Source organism: Rhinatrema bivittatum, chromosome 5 (genome assembly GCF_901001135.1).
Source record: "Rhinatrema bivittatum chromosome 5, aRhiBiv1.1, whole genome shotgun sequence".
Lineage (NCBI taxonomy): Eukaryota > Metazoa > Chordata > Amphibia > Gymnophiona > Rhinatrematidae > Rhinatrema > Rhinatrema bivittatum.
This window is the reverse complement of record NC_042619.1, coordinates 349,840,743-349,858,700: the sequence shown is the minus strand read 5'-3', so window position 1 is coordinate 349,858,700 and position 17,958 is coordinate 349,840,743. Positions and strand designations below refer to the sequence as shown.

Here is a 17,958-nt window from a genome sequence, read left to right as displayed (position 1 = left end):
AAATGTGCTATTTGCTAACTTCATGGAGTGCCCCCCGAGGTCTAGAATGGGTAGATGTGAATCGGTTATTTACTCTTTCGGATAATAGAAAGACTAGGGGGCACTCCATGAAGTTAGCATGGGGCACATTTAAAACTAATCGGAGAAAATTCTTTTTCACTCAACGCACAATTAAACTCTGGAATTTGTTGCCAGAGGATGTGGTTAGTGCAGTTAGTATAGCTGTGTTTAAAAAAGGATTGGATAAGTTCTTGGAGGAGAAGTCCATTACCTGCTATTAATCAAGTTTACTTAGGGAATAGCCACTGCTATTACTAGCAACAGTAACATGGAATAGACTTAGTTTTTGGGTACTTGCCAGGTTCTTATGGCCTGGATTGGCCACTGTTGGAAACAGGATGCTGGGCTTGATGGACCCTTGGTCTGACCCAGTATGGCATGTTCTTATGTTATGTTCTTATCTGAAAGTGTAAATAATTCACATCTACTCGTTCTAGACCTCTCATGATCTTAGACCTCTATCATATCCCCCCTCAGTCGTCTCTTCTCCAAGCTGAAAAGTCCTAACCTCTTTAGTCTTTCCTCATAGGGGAGCTGTTCCATCCCCTTTATCATTTTGGTAGCCCTTCTCTATCCCTTCTCCAGTGCAGCTATCTTTTTGAGATGCGGCGACCAAAATTACACACTTTCAAACATGCTTGTGGTAGGATATACAGAAATATTAAACCCAGTATCTTATAACATGAAACTGAATACATTAAATCAAGACACGTTATATATAGATGAAGATTGAGTGTACCTTCATACGATGCAAACCATCTAGGTTCTGCTATCGTGTCTATGAGCCTCAATCTGGCTTCTAATCATTAGGTACCTCAATGTGGTGGTTGAATTATATTAATGTCCACAGGTTTGCGTGCTCTTCAAACCTTATAACTTGAAATATTGTGCCAAAACACTGGCCTTAAACGCCACTTATCTCGTGTTTGCTCAGGTGGTCTGTCTTGTGCCGCCGACACCGGGGGTGTTTCGGAGCAAAGCTCCTTCTTCAAGGGCAGTAAAAGGAGCCGCTCAGAACAGCCGTCAAAAATACACGGAGCATTACTGACAGCACTGCTAACGCCAAGTCCACAGAACTGAAACAGCCGCTTTAGCAAAGTACCACAGTGTCTAAGCAGTCTCTCTCTTGACAAAGTACTGCCCTTGAAGAAGGAGCTTTGCTCCGAAACACCCCCGGTGTCGGCGGCACAAGACAGACCACCTGAGCAAACACGAGATAAGTGGCGTTTAAGGCCAGTGTTTTGGCACAATATTTCAAGTTATAAGGTTTGAAGAGCACGCAAACCCGTGGACATTAACACAATTCAACCACCACATTGAGGTACCTAATGATTAGAAGCCAGATTGAGGCTCACAGACACGATAGCAGAGCCTAAGATGGTTTGCATCGTATGAAGGTACACTCAATCTTCATCTATATATAACGTGTCTTGATTTAATGTGGTAGGATATACGCATGTATATAGGTCACACACAGTTTTACCACAGTATTTTATAACCTGCGCATATGATATATACATGTTTTATAAAATATACATATCTTTACCCCCTGAGCACACATGTACATGCAATGTATTGAAAAATATATATATATATATATATATATATACTTATTTTCTATTTTTATGAAATACAGAATTTGCAAGCAGAGGATACTACCACATGCATAGGCTAATTTTTATAGGCATATATTTTTTTTTTTTAATTCACTTGTGAGAATTTAAATTCATATGCAATTATTTTCACCAGATAAAACAAAACTAACTTGTGCTGGTCCAGCTATTATTTTTAGTGAGCCATCTCCATCAGCAGAAACCCGATCGCTCTCCACCAAGTCATAGCTTGGTAAAAATTTAAAAAAAAAAAAGTTTAAATCCAAACTTTCCCAACTGGCATAATTCTTTAAGCTGTGGGCTCTAACAGTTCAGGGTCCTTGAATTCTGATAGATGTCTTGAACTGAATGCCTGGATATCAAACTCATCAATTGATTGCGCAATCATTAATTTATACATTCGTGTTCTGCTGTATTTATTCATGGCTCTATGTGGAGAACAATTTTAAAACATTCACCAGGATAACAAAACATGCATTGCTGCCTGGTCATAACACATATTATAGAATATTATGTTTACACTGAATATTAACTACAAGTGACGCTGGCATCAGTTAGGTTTTTACTCCTCCGTTGGGAATTAGTAAATTACACTCCTCTTTACAAGTTAGGGAGGAGATACCTTCACATACTGAGTTACCAGCCTGAAGCACGTTTTCATCATACGGAATTACTACTGTGACGTCTACAGAGATCCTTCCTAAAAAAAAACAACTCATTTCAATAGAAACACAGAACCTTGCATCAGGAGGGGTGGAGAGACGGATTGACAGGGGGTGCTCAGATGAGGAGGGGGTAGCCCCCCTGGAAGGGGAGAGCTTAAATGATCCTGAAAGCCTGGCTATTCAAGGAAGGAAAAAATATGGCTTATGTTGTCCAGGCTCGGCGGGAGGAAGCACAGTGATGTCATCATAAACATGCAGCCGATTAGCCACACATATCTCCTTCAGCAAGTCCAGGAGAAGAGAGTCACTTTCACTGCAGTAGGCCAGGACATGGGAGGAGTTGCTGGGTTATTTCAAAACCTGGGAGGAGCCTGCCACCGGCCCGGGAGGGGATCTTGGCTGTTGTCAAGTTTCATTTTAGCTAGGAACTGAACTTCCACCCACTACATTTGTCCATGGTGCGTGGCCCCCGTCTGTCTGCCTCTCTGACACTGTCTGTCTCCATGGCCATGCTTGCACGTGCTTACTCCTCAACTTCAAGAGAAACAAGATGGAAGCTTTGAGTCACAGGGTTAGGAGCCGGCCTGGTGGCTTAACTCGGATACGTGCGTGACAAAAAACGGGGCGGCTTAGGGGTAATACCAGGGTAGGGCCAACAGTTTGTGCATACGTTGCTAATTTAAAAGAGCCGTACGCATGTGCATTTGGCAGCCTGCTCACGTAACTGGACACCTAATTGTCTTGTGTGATTTATATTAGACTTGTTTATGGTGAACTATCGGCTGGGTGGGGAGCTCAAGCTGAAGAACCAGGAGAGTTGTGATGGCCTGGAGGAGGACTGGGCAAACTGGTGAAAGAATTGGGAAACTGGCAATTTCAGTTATGCACATAAATCAGGTTTCACGAGGAATGTACACACGTTTAAAACCAATAGGAAAAAGCACGTGCCTTCAATGCACCACACAGATTTGCGTGCAAGCACGTGGGTGTTGGGGACGGACGGACATATTTATGCGTATTTTATGATACACAAGGCTTATAAAATAGATCTCCACGCAGCCACATACATGCATACTTGCGGCTGCACAGAATTGTTTGAAAGTTATCCTTATAATATATATATATATATATATATATATATATATCTATCATGATGTAACCCAACTCAGTGGGGCCCTAATGAATTGCACAGATAGGCCACAGCTCAAAATATTTCCTCACTCGTGGACTAAAACAAACCTGCTGAAGTCATAGGCTTCATGACCAAATACCATGTGAGAAGTGTAAAAGTTCTCAAACATTACAGTGAATCCGGCAGAAAAAGCACAGGAACAGGAAACGTCGTTAAAAACAGACCTAGAATGAAAATATTATTCCCGCCCCTGACGGATCATCATTAGGTGATCAGGTTTATTCATTTGTACCCATCATCCCACACTGCAATGTGATTTCTAAGCTATTCTGCTGAATATCCAGCTAAGGTTTTCCAGCTAACTTTTTCCCCGGATAATTTTCTGCTCATGGTCTACTCAACATGGATCTCCAGGTATCCCACACCCGGGGAAGAACAATTAGAGTTAGCAATCAATCAACAGCTGAAACACAAGGCCTTAAATTCTCAAAAAATGCCCATTTCATAGCCTGAGGAAATTAGCATGCTTGTAGCTTTTTTAAAAATGTTCATTCATTAAAAGCCCTAAAACAATTGACCTCTAATAACTATTAATCACAACGGAGCGAACGTTTCAATGGTTTACAGGGTTTGGAGTCCCAAACTTTCCAGCACATCTGTGCAACACAGCTGGACAAGAGCAATCTACTTGGGTAATCTGATACTTCTTCCCTTTCCCATGCATAAAAAAAAAAAAAAAATAAGATGAGCAGACTACCATCTATTCCCCACCACCCCGATCACCATTAAAAAAAAAAAAAAAAAACCCAACAAAAAAAACCCAAAAAACTGAATGGCGCAAGCTATTTTTCAGTTGTCCAGAATTATTTTTTTTTTTTAAATGTACTTGTTTGTACTTTTAAATCTTGCTGAAGAGAACCAACACAGCCCAACTGTTCAAATTTAAAGCTCAGCGCAAGCAACCATCTGTCATTATGTGACTCACAATTAATTAGAGAAAAAAAAAAAAAAAAAAAGACTACTTTTTAAATTGCACAACTCCCACCCCCTCCTTCAAATCAAAATTTAGCAACTGTGAGCAGCCACATTCTTATAACTTGCGGTTCAGGCTCCTTCCCTTCTTACCCCCCCCCCCCCCCCGGCAGTTATTTACCTCTCGTACTGCCTCTCTTTTTCGGCACATGCAGATACCGGCGTGGCCTTGAACTCCCGTACATCCAGTGGTACCTGCCAATTTCCATTTCTGGTCTGGTGATCACTGCCAATTTTAGGTGGTAAAACGTCAGTGTCTCCAGCGTACATTATTTTATTTTATTTTTTTTTATTCAGTGCTTTGTTTTTACTCATTTATTTATTTTTGAACTGGAGAGTCCAGAACAAAAGAAAAATGCCAAAATTCAAATCATTTAAACAGGTTACGCTGCCTTCCCCATCCTACAAGTCCCCCCAAGTCTGTACCAACTGAGAGGAGGAAAGCAACAAGACAAGAGAGAGACTTTTCTCCTGTGTTTGCTATGGATTACCACCACCCATGGATACCAGAATCTAAGGCTCCTTTTTACAGAGATTTTATTTGAACAAATGCAATGAAAAAAAAAAAAAGTGTTTTTCAGCCTTTTTCTGCAGTAACGCGGCGGGCCTTTCAACATGCAAACCTTTTAGCAATTTTCTTTTAGTATTTAAACAAGAATCTGGTTTCTCACAACAACGTTTTCCTTCCTGTCGCACCGATTTTCAATAATTTTCGAACACAGCAAAAAAAAAAAAAAAAAGTAAGTGCTGGTCAGTCAAGTGACAGTAAACTCTGCTGCGTAAGAAATAAGAAAACTTACAGCTGTTCCCTACCCACCCAGGTCCATCTTAAATTTAAAAAAAAAATCAATTTTAAAGTTCTTAAAAAGCACAACTAGTACTGAACGTGATCTCCAAAAAGACTTAAGTCTAAATCTACATCAGCTGCTTCCAAACATGGCCTGGTGACCTCGTAACTAGTCAGGCTTTCAGGAGATTTGCAATAATGCATGAAATAAATGTGCATATAGTGCATCTCCAAAGCATCAAATCTCTCCTACATATTTATTATGAGTATTTTGAATAACCGATTGGATACAAGATCACCATAACAGGTTTAGGAAACACTGATCTAGGGGTAGGGCTCGTTAACTCGGGTTCTTGAGTGCCACAAGTCCGTCTTTTTTTTTTTTTCCTCAGGAAACTCACAATGAATATTCATGAGAAGCATTTGCGGGCACTGCCTCCAATGTAATGCAAATGCATTTCATTCATATTTGTTGATGATATCCTGAAAAACCACAACTGGTGTGCAGAACTCGAGGACTAGAGTTGCATAAAAGCCCTGCTCTAGTCTGGCTGCTCTGCATGTTTTGCACAAAGAAACCACTGCAAGTCTCTCAAACACAGGGGGTTGGGGATGTCAGCAACTCTGATTGCTGATCCCCCAATCAGGTGCCACACACCAGTCTGGACTTTTAGGACACGCACAACGAGTACGCATGAAATGCATTTACACGTCATGGAAGCAATGCACGCAAACACATCTCTGTGGATATCTTGAAAATCAAAACGGCTCAAGGCACTCTGGGGGTCTGAGATGTGTCCCCCTGCTACAGGCTGTACTATAAGAATCATTTAATAAGCTACTCATACAAGCACAACATAAAATCAAGAAATCTTTGGTTCCAATCCCAGTATTTTTTTGGCACGTCTCTTTGTGGCTTTGGACACGTGCCACTGGTTAACAATCTCACTTCTTCTCACATTCAGAAACCGTCATGGCGTGAAGGGTCTTCCTTCCTTGGAAACGGCTGTCTGCGTGCTACGATTACATGAAGTGCTAGGATTCTGAAGGGTTACAATTTTTCTGAGGGCATAGTGAAACACACACACAAAAAAAAAAAATTAAGCAAGCCAAAAACACTACCATTTAAATGATTATGGCTTTGGTTTCTAAACTCCTAGTCATATGGAGGTGCGTATTCAAAAGCATTTAGCTGGCTAACTCTGAAGCTAAGTCAACTAAGTGAATGTTTGGACACCTATCCAGCTAATTCCAATATTCAGTTAGCCAGATGACTTAGCAAGTTAAACAAAGAGCTATTCTAAAGTAGGCCGGCTAACTAAGACAGCTGGATAAGTTTATCTGCTATCCGGACTGTGCCTGAATATGGACCACATGACTGCTAAGTGAGAAAACGCGTGGCTTGGTGGTCAGTGCACACCAGGCCAAACCTACGAAGTAGTTCAGCCCTCTATGACTGACCGACCTCGAGCAAAGTTACTCTCCACCTCGGTTTACGCAATAGCTGCTGAAAAACGTAAGCTAAGAGATCACTTCATAAGTGTGAAGAAGGGATAGAAGAGCCATAGGTCAAGTGCCAAGAGTTTTCTGCCAGGAGATCCATCCCTCGGGTGACCAAGTAATTTACAAGTTTGTGGAGGTTTTTATTTCTCTTGATCCTTCGGGTTTCCAGCTTTACTGGAATCTGCCAAAACTATGACCCATGGCGCCACAGGACTGCGTTTGCAGCTGAGTTGGGAGGTGTTCCTTCACCCTCTAAAACCCAATCTTCAACGAGTGTCCTGAGCAGCAGGTGCATCATGAATCCGCTCCCTTGATGGGAGGGGGGAGGGGAATATATATATATCTAGACGTTTCCCTGCTCTGCAATGGCTAGTATTTATCTATCGCTCACCTTTTCAATGATGGTCCAAGGCAAGGAACAAAAAAAGAAAAAAAAAATTTTACAAAATTAACACAACAAAAATGCAAATTAAAAATAAATAAAAAACCACTAATAATTTCATATTATAGTAGCAGTAAATATTTAAAATTAATCAGCTCCCTCCTCCAGAGACCATGAATATTATTTGTACATTTTAAATAAAAAAAAAAAAAAAGGAGAGGATCTTGTTTGGAAGAAAGATGGTATGTAATAAACACTAATCAGAAGCAGTAGCAATAGACTCTCTTACTTGAGTGACTCATTCATGCAGTACATTGTAAGATCATACTGGTTACAGATTGTAATGTTCAAGTACTCTAAAAATTCTCAGCATGAAAACACAGAGCACAGAACATTTCTGTTTAATTATGTTTTATTAGAAATCAACTTTGTCTGTTGGCATTGCTTCCGATTTATGCCCAATTGATGGGGATACCCATTTAATCTGGAAATTATCTATCTCAAAAGTAAAATACGAGAAAGGCTTCCGGGCAAGGTCCCAGCCTGCCGTCATGAACATGGTGGCTTTTTGACGTCTCCTTATGACCCCCATTTTTCCTTGCAGTGGGGGGGGGGGGGGGGTTTGAAGGTGAGCGAGTGGAGGGGTTGGTGATCTTACACGTCCTTCTTCTGCTCCCCTTTCTCCCTCCCCTGCACCTAAGATTTTCCCTTGGGTCTTTGTGGGTGCAGCAGCGAATTTTGAGCCAAGATGGGGCCTGCGCAGCTCCCTGATTGGTCAGTACTCGCGAGGCTGCACTCATGAGTGGAGCGTATTCCCTCCTTTTAAAGTGGGGTCCTGTCCTTTCCCTGCAGTCTCCTCTTTTTTTCTACCTGCAACCTGTTCTTTCCTCCGTCCAGCCTGATTGTACTCTTATAGAAAACTCTTGTAGCAGGGCAGCTAAGAAATGGCCCTTGGGAGCAGATGCACCTGCGGAGATGAGCGAAGCAGATCAGAGGCCAACCGGTGACCAAGGGAGCAGTGTGTTTGCTGCGGCGGCTGCAGAAGGCAGTGACTTTTCTACCCCCAGCATGTCCAGCTGCTCAGGGAATGTGGAGGATCAGGTGAGGAAAAGCACTGGAGAAGAGGCCAGTCACAGTCTGGGTGGATGGGGCGCAGGTCTCAGGGGTCCTCTGCTGGCAGGGATGTGTGTATATGTGGTGGGGGGGGGGGGGGGAGAAGGACAGTTTCTTCTTCCTGGGCAAGTATGGCATCAGTGGAAGGAAGTAGTGAGCTTGAAGCATGTCAACAGGAAGGCGACAACATGCAGCAGGGATGTAAGTTGCTGACTGCCCTGAGCTTTGAGTTGTATAGATAGGGGGGAGGTCAGCTGCATGCGAGACAGGGGAAATGATGCTCCAAAGGATGTGATGAGCAGTGATGTAAATCTCACATCAGAGAGGGCTAATCGGGGAGATGTTCCCAAGCATATATTTTGGGGGGGGGGGGGGGGGAGGAAAGGTGGCTCCAAGAGCAAGGGTCAGGATCCATTACTTCAGCAGCAATAGGACAGCCTCAGTCCTCAAGGAATGCTAATGGTGCAGAGGTGGTTGCCACTAGATAGGGTGATATGAATGCTCTTCCAACAGGAGAAGGCAGCCAGTTGAGGTTTAACTTGACAGAGTCCTGGGGAGCATATTTCAATCTCATTGAGGATAGAAGTGGTTTCCCAGATTTTGGTTGCAATGAGCGGGGGGCTAGGAGGTGCTGGAGGGGACCTGGCTACTAGGGGTGGATTTGGCAGCATGTTCTGGGAGATGCCTGGGTGGGATAACTATGGGCAATGGCTGGTGTGATCAGGGTAAGAGAAATGGGATGGGAGAGTGATATTCCTGTGAGGGAGAGGGGTAGGGGTTAAGAGGATTTGGCAGGTCTAGGGATGGCTGGGATAGTAGAAAGGGTTTTGCAGGGTACCTGAGAATAAGGGGGCAATTGCACCGGGTGATTTAGTGGGTGGGGGAGCTGGAAGAGCAGAATTTCTTCTGTTTCAGTGGATCAGAATCTTGAAGAATTGCCTGGACATCCCATCAAGAATCAGAGGGAGTATGTCTGGTGACAACAGAGACAGATCATGCTGGAGTGGCAGACCAGGCAGTCAGAAATGGATCCACTGTTCTTCTGCCTCCATTGGATAAGTTGGGAAGTTCAAGCATTGATAAAGGCAGGGTGGGGGCAATGGAAGAGATACAAGGCAAGGCATTCCTTCTCAATCTCATTATCCTAGTCTTCCTCTTCATTGTCAGAGGATTTGGTGAGGCCAGATTGAGCTGAGTAGACAGGTCCAAGGTAGTATATGGGTCATCATCTTTGATGGCTCTCATGGAATTATTACAACTCTTCACAGTATGGGGTATAGGGACTAGGGATGTGCAATCTTTTTTCCTGAATTAGGCAATTTCAACAAAACTGCCTAATTCGGAATGGTTTGGGAGAACTGAAAAATGATTGAACTCTGCCACGTTAGTAAGCATTATCGGGAGTTAGCGCGCACTAACCCAAAAATCGGGGCCCCCGAAAAAAATCCTGAACTGCGGGAAAAACAAGATTCCCGCAGGGGGGGGTGGGGCCCCCGAAACAAAGCCAGAGACTAAATCTTAACCCAAAGCACATCTCTAATAGGGACATCATCATAGGGGCTTACAAAAATTATGTTTTGGCGCAATAATATGCCAGTGATCGAGGTTAACAGTCAATCCACTAAATACCAAAAGGAGTGTCAGCCTTCTTGCAGGAGTTTGTGTTTCTATGCTTAAGTTGGAACATTACAGCAAGAGCAAAACGTGTACCATGAGTCGAGAACACAACTGCCAATGCACTCTCGTTCCAAGTGGGATATGTTGTGAAGATTAGCGCCCCCCCCCCAGGCCAATGAATTAGGAGTACCAGAGTCGGAATACCTGTGGCGGGCATCTGTATCACCAACGACCTGGTCAGCTTACGTGAAGGACAGCATTGGTAAATCGAATTTCCTGCAGGAACAAGGCTGGAGGAGTGGTGATTCAGTGTCTGACTGATCTATGATGCAATATATAATATATGCCAAAAATGTCCAGATATTCGTTAACAACTAAGTTCACAAGTGGCCAAGTTTTCTTTTGCCTAGGTGGTGCTGGTTTCGGGAATCCAGCCATTAATTTTCTGGTCAGATGCATGTTAGGGGTTTAAGAGAGGATGGTTGGAGAGACGAGGGATATACAATATCCATGAATATTTAGGTTTCTTTTGCCAAATGTGTGCTGGTCTCAGTTTGAGGCTGTCTTCTTTAGCGTAGCTTTTGTCCTTGTGTTTTTTTGGGGCCTTTTGGATGAGCGAGTTGGTAGCAACTTCTGCAGTTAAACCTAGGTTATCAGAGTTATTAGAAAGAGAATGTTAAGGTGTCAAGGGATTAGATTATATTGCGGATACACAAGTCTAAGGCTGATCGAAAAGGTAGAGGACAACTAGTCATTTTACATAGATTGGGGGATAGAGTGGCTTGCCCAGTTGACAGCTTGTGGACAAATGAATAGATTTGCTCTACTGGAGGTAGGCAATTTTTGGTTCTCCTTGGTGTCAGTTTACAAGTGGTTTTCAAGCAGGCTATTATTGGTTTAGGGTGGAATGTGGAGGTCTAAGACCATTCTTTCCAGATCGGTGCTACCTCCAGTGCTAATTAGGGCTGGTTCTTGGAAGCTGCTATTCAGCTTATTGGCCAGTGGCATTCGGAGGTCTTCTCCATGTATATTCACCCTGAGGGTGGGATGCTTAGGATTGCAGAGAAACATCAGTTAACTGTTTTCTAATTTTCTATCAGGGTCAAGAAGGGGTGTGCTAGGGTCATGGACCACTCTTTGGGCACTGGGCTTTCAGGCATTGACTTGGCCTTACAGAGAACATCTCGGGCTGGTTGCAGAGGATATGTGCGTCCAGTGGTTCAGAAATTGGGGTATATGGTGGAATCAACTGCTGCCAGTCATGTTGGAAGAGTTGAAATGGGCGGTTGCTCCCGAGGCCTTGGTGATCCATCTAGGAGGTAATGACTTGGGATCCCATTGGGATTTCACAGTGGTGGCCAGGAATGACCTTCGTTAATGAATACAATGCCACACACACAGCTTGGATGGTCCAACATAATTGGCAGACCTAAACTGGATGATCAGCCCCTGTGGAGGTGGGGTGTGAAAAAGATCAGTACCCAGATTAGTTCATGGTTGGTGTCTCATGGCAGGTTCTGGGTTTGGCTTGAATCGGCTAGCAATAGATGCCTGGGATTTCAGATGGGGCCAATTTATCCAACATAGTTGTTAAAAAGATCAATCTCTATCTAGGAGGCTTTAGAGGTTGTTCTGTCCCATGGTTAGCTGGGCTTCAGTAATCTGCGGAGTGTCCTCGTTTGTGGCAGGTGACATATAAATTGTTTCAGGAGTTGAGCAATTGTTTTTAGTAAGTGCACTGGGGGTGGGGAATGACTGTCCATGCTGTGGGTCCTTCCCTGTTGGGAGTTGTGGCAGGAAGTGACTCGTTGTGGTAAGAGTGCCACCGGTGCACTTTAGAAGCCAGGGTCAGTGGTTCCCTGCTGGGAGACTGTGGTGGTGGTGGCTGTCTCCAAGCTAGGCAGGAAAGGGAGGGGAGGAATCTTAGGAGTGGGATTTTGATGTTTACATATTCACCTTTGAAAACTTTGTGTTTAGGCTTGGGTTGTGTTTTAAACTCTTGTCAAACTGTGGCCTTGTTTAAACCCGATATTCATTGTGTTGATGGTTTGCACAGTGCGTGAGGCCTAAGAGGGAAGGCTGGAGGGTTCCACGTGCCTATGTTATAACAAATAGCCATTTTATTCATACACAAAGTCACTGGTTAAGAAAGATCATTTAAAAAACCCAACCGCTTCAACACATGCCATCTACAAATCCCTCCTCAACACCTACAGGACTACCATCCTTAGAACAAAGAAAGAATTCTATGCAAAAAAAAATACACCACTTCATTTTCGACTCAAAGGCTCTCTTCTCGTACGTCTCCTCTTTAATTAAACCATCTCCTCCTACTATCCCAGACCACCAAGCTCTCAACAAAGCAAACGAACTAGCCAACTACTTCAAGACAAAAATCACCAACCTTACACAATCAATCACATCCAACAGCCTTACCCTTACACACCATCTCACAGCCTTGCCACAACTAAACACAAGCCTGGATTCATTCGAGCTCACTTCTTCACTGGAGATTGAAAACACACTCAAAAAACTCAAACCTTCCTCCCACCCATCAGACCCATTACCAACAAATCTCCTCATCGCCATACCAAACACCATCTCAAAACCAATTGCAGAAATTATCAACACATCCCTTTCTCAAGGTTTAGTTCCTAACCAGTTAAAATTAGCAATCCTGAAACCACTACTAAAGAAACCAAACGCTTCCCCATCAGACCCAGCTAATTTCAGACCCATCGCAAACTTACCACTCATCGCCAAACTGATGGAAAAAATTGTCAACAAGCAACTGTCAGATTATTTGGAAGATCATAATATTCTATCCCCGGCTCAATATGGCTTCCGAAAACGCCTAAACACCGAATCGCTCCTACTATCTCTCACGGACACAATACTAGTTAATCTGGAGAAAAAACAATCCTACCTGCTGGTTCTTCTAGATCTTTCTGCTGCGTTTGATACGGTAAAACACTCTACTCTAATAGACCAACTAGCCAACATAGGGATCAAAGGCACAGCGCTCAGATGGTTTCATTCCTTCTTAAGCAACAGATTCTACAAAGTAAGGATAAACAACAAAGAATCGCATCCAATCCTTACTGAGCAAGGAGTCCCGCAAGGATCCTCACTTTCACCCACCCTCTTCAATATCTACCTCCTCCCTCTCTGCCATCTACTCTCAAACCTCAAGCTTACTCATTACCTTTATGCAGGCGACATACAAATCCTTCTTCCGATTACAGAATCCCTTCAAAAAACGATCACTTACTGGAACGAATGCCTTCAGCCTATTAAAAATTTACTCTCAAGCCTCAACTTAGTATTGAATGCTAATAAAACCGAAATGCTCATTGTCTCCCAGGATCCACTCACAATCTCTTCCAGCCTCTCTCTACCAAACGCAAATAACACGTTCTCACCTGACGTCAGAGACCTTGGAGCATGGCTAGACAACCATCTAAACCTAAAAAAGTTTGTAAATAATACCACAAAGGACTGCTTTTACAAACTGCAAGTCCTCAAAAAACTTAAACCCCTCCTTTACTTCTCCGACTTCAGGCTAGTACTACAATCCATCATTCTTTCTAAGCTCGACTATTGCAACTCCCTGCTTCTAGGAATACCCACCAACACTATCAAATCATTACAGATGGTTCAGAATTCAGCGGCTAGAATACTAACAAGCACTAACAAAAAAGATCATATCACCCCAATCCTTCGTAATCTACATTGGCTTCCCATTAAACAAAGGATACTCTATAAGGTACTCACTATCATCCACAAAGCGACAAACAAACTAGCTCCCATCACATTAACCTCTCAACTCCAACCGCACACGTCTTCCAGACCAATCAGAAGTGCATACAGAGGAACACTGCATGCTCCGCAAATAAAATCTTCATTGAGCAAACGAGCGATTTCTTCAGCAGGCCCCCACCAGTGGAACACGCTTCCCCCAGATCTAAGATTAGAAACTAGTCACCAAGAATTCAAAAAAAGACTTAAGACCTTTCTTTTCAAACAAGCCTTCCCAGACGCTTAATTCTACTCTGACGGACAGACATCCTATATATTAGGTATCTCCTAATCATGGACACCATACCAAGTCCTTTTTTAAGACTCTGCAACGGAACAACTATCTTTGAGTTCAAAAAATTCATTTCTATATATATATTTGGCACTGTTAATACGCCTTTATTCTACATTAAATAGTTATACTGCTTATATTAAATAATATAATTTTTATGTATTACCAGTTAAACTATAATTTATTTTATCACTATGTTAAATTGTCATCTAGTTAAATTGTCATCTAGTATTACCAGTTAAACTATAATATTTATTTATCACTATGTTAAATTGTCATCTAGTTATATTGTTCCATATGTTCTACTGTTCTATGTAAAGCTCCGCTCTCTGTTGGGCAGTTCATTGTTTTATGTAAACCGGAGTGATTTGTAGTCCCTACAAGAACTTCGGTATATAAAAAATTAAAAATAAATAAATAAATAAATAAATAAATAAATAAATGAATAGGGATGCTCTGGTTACAGAACCATGTATCATCTAAATGCAATCTTTCAGTTTCTTTAAAAAAATGAATCATATTTGTATGATTTAATCACGTATCTATGATTTAAAATTAAGACTGTGAAACAATGTGCAGAAATGTGTTGTAAGGTGAGTTGAATCTAAGGTCTCAGATTAAAGGGGAGCTCATTCATCCAGATGGCCTAATTTTGTCCATAAAAAAATGCCATCCTGCTACGACCATGAATTTCAAATCCAAATGGATCATAAGCTACCTTACTTTCCAGATATCCTGGGAATCTTGAAATTGGGTTGTTACTGGGGGGGCATCCACCTTTTCCTGCGGCATTAACCTACTTTCGTCATGTCTGCCCACCATAAGAAACAAGTGGACAGAAGGTATGCTGATGCTAACAGAAAACAGATGTTCTTAAAGAAGCATCAAGAAGCCATCTTTACGGTAAATCTCCTCAAAACCATCGTTGAATCAGAGGGGAACCATACCGAGCACATCAAATTCTAAGCATGAGATTCCCTCTTTAAACTACAAGTTTTTTTTTGGTTTTTTTTTTAAAGGAAAAAGTGAAATGGTATTGAGCAAATAGAGATCTACGCGCTACAAAGAAATTTCTTCTTGAGCTCCCCAGCATAAGGGCATTTCAGCAACAGCGCCTATCAAACAGATCCTTCTCACTAAGTGTCCCCAATCTGTGGAATAAACTCCCTCTAAATCTGAAAGAGGAAAAGGATGTGGTGAGGTTTTGCAACTAACTAAAAACCTGGCTTATAATGAATAGATATGATGTATGGAAAGATTGTGATGCACTGGTATATTGCGGCTGTAAGAACTAAAAAAAAAACCTGGCTCCTAATAGTGGCTTATATTGACCAAATGCTGTGATTTGACCATTTTTGTTTTAATATTTTATGATTGTTGTAGTTTATGATGTTTTATTCTTTGTAACTGATTTTAATTTGGTTGTAAATCACTTTGGAAGATTTGATCAGGAAAGCGATTAATAAAAATTTAAATAAAGTTAATGTTTAAAATGATAATTGCTACCAAAGCTCCGTCACAAAAAGGTGACTCTTGGTTACTAACTGCAGGGCTATACTGTGACTTTAAGCCCTGATGAGGTCAGTGTTTAGACCCTGTAAATTATAGGGGGGGAGACACCCCTAGAGCTAACCTTGGCGTGATCTTGTTAGTATCGCTAGTCCACAAAAATAGAGCGGTACCAGCCTCTCTTTGCATGAAGCTTGTCCACGTTTGGGAGTTGCTGTGCTAAAGCTTGCAGTCATTAGTGGCCTGCAGACGAAGCCCAGAACCTTGCCTAAGAATTCACCGTTTCTTATGGAAGTTTCCACAAAAATCCTCTGCCAGGGGACAGAGTATGTTCATGTGGTTTTTTTCTGTTTTGTTTTTGTGGGGAAAGGAAGGCGTGCTGGATTTTCAGATAGCTGGACTTGTAATGGAAAGGATAGTGCTGTTTGGCTGTGCTGATTCTGCTGTATCTTGTTTTCAACTGTGGATCCATGTGCTTAAGGATTTAAGTTTAGGAAATTGCTCCTTGATTTTTCTCCTACAATTGAAAATATAATTTGACATCTTGGAACCATTACCAGTTTTGGTCATTGGATTGATTTTTGGTGTATTCAGGGTTTGGTTCGCCTTGAGGTGTTCAGAGGAAAAAAAAAAAAACACGACAGCAAGGGCTTTTGGTTCTCTCTCAAGAGGACTTGTGAAGCTAAGCAATTTCCAGCCACAGAGGGTACAAGTATTCCCTGTACAGTGGGATTTTCACCTTGAGCCTGGGTCCACTACAACAACTAAATCGGCCACGTGTGATTTGAATCCAGGAACCAGGGAGGGGTTTGGGATCCACCCACCAAGCACTGGTCACACTACTATAAAATATGTGCATTTGTATGTGTATTCCCTGCTCCAACTTCTCAGCGACAGGGGCTTAAGTGTGAGATCATGGGTCATCGCTGCAACCATGCTTCCTGGACCGAATGGGCAGGAGCAAATCTTTCAAGGCATTTAAAGGATATTCTGGAGGTCCTCTCTGCAACAGTCCAGCCAAAAGAATCACATTCCCACCCCTGTAAGCGTTGTTCAAAAACAGAACCTTTCTACCGGTCACTTGACTGCAGGAAAAATCACAGTCGGGACACTTGTGTTTGGTGCAAAGTTAATACAGCAAAATAAAGTTCCAGATATCATAGCCTCGGGCACACGTACACCTGCATGCACTGTTAGGCACTTTTGGCCAGGAACACCCTCCCTGGGCACTTCCCTCTGGCAATACCTGCAAATCTGGATGCCGTTCCTCGACTCTAGTAAATTAGAAACTGAATGCTCCTTAGTGGACATTGGACAAAAAAAAAAAAAGTGTGTCTAGTTGATGATTTCCTCAGATGGCAACTCTAAGGACCTTTACCTGTGAAGCAGTCTTCCCTCTGACTCCCCACAGAGATAAATCCTCTCTCTCCCACCCAACTCTGAAGAAATCTTCTCTTCTCAGATGAGACAATAAGAACATAAGAAATTGCCCTGCTGGGTCAGACCAAGGGTCCATCAAGCCCAGCATCCTGTTTCCAACAGAGGCCAAAATTTTTCAGATCTCTTCTCTGGTGCCTCAGCACAGAAACACAGAAACCTATCCTTGGACCTCAAGTTCCGACCTCCCTAGTCATGAAGGCCTGGGAACCCCAACCTTGGGCCCCAGTCATATTCCTAGGAAAGATCTCCCCCTTCAGTACCTCTCTTTCTTGAGAGAGGGATCCCACAAAGGAACCTGAACCATGAGGGCACAGAAGTTTTGTCACCAACACCTCCCACTGGGGCGTGTCAAACACTCACTCTACTCGTTCCTCACGCTACATATTTGAGAAGACTTTGAGGCCTAATAGTAAGGGACAATTTCGGGACTTCTTAAACAAGTATTTGCTCTAAAGCAATCAATCAGTTAACCAAGCAAGTTTTTAACTTGCTGCATCTGTTTTTAAAGTTATACAACTGACTTCAGAAACAGATAGAGATCCAAACCTAGAAAACAACGTTGACAGTCAATACTTTAGCACTCCCTATTTTTCTATATTTCAGAAAACCTGCTTTCTACTATTTTCTTTAAATTTATATATTTTTTTCAACTATGTGTAGAGTCCCACCAGGTGGAAACATACCATCTATTTCCCAGTTCCCCTATGTGGGCTGCTGCCTAGCTTTATAAAAGCATGAGCATGTAGATTCTTAGTTTAGTTTTGGAGGAAGCTGGAGTGTTTTATTTTAAAAAGTTCCTGCTGCTTTTTCTTCAGATTTCGTTATGGAACCTATTTTTCATCTTTTGATTGAGTTGAAGGAAGTTTTCGGAAGTTTTCAACTCACCCTTCCTTCTATTTTGGATTTGGTTGACCAATTGTGTACTACTGGACTGTACAAAACCTCTTCCTCTTAGAGATTCAATCACCCACCTGGGGATTGGAAGGAAGCTTGGATTATCCAATGCCCAGGAGAA

At 42.3% G+C, this 17,958-nt stretch overlaps 1 protein-coding gene across 6 annotated transcripts in view; it reads right to left on the bottom strand.

Moving 5' to 3' along the window:
• Positions 1–17,958, bottom strand: part of GPM6B (glycoprotein M6B) — a 220,040-nt gene that overhangs the window by 58,327 nt on the left and 143,755 nt on the right. The window contains exon 1 of one of the 6 annotated variants that reach the window (XM_029604560.1): positions 4,624–4,723. The exons of the other annotated variants lie outside the window; for them this stretch is intronic. Within the exon in view, the coding sequence (XP_029460420.1) occupies positions 4,624–4,711 (88 nt within the window). The 5' untranslated portion in view covers positions 4,712–4,723. Of the gene's footprint in view, positions 1–4,623; positions 4,724–17,958 lie in introns of those variants that run through there. 6 annotated transcript variants of the gene reach the window in all.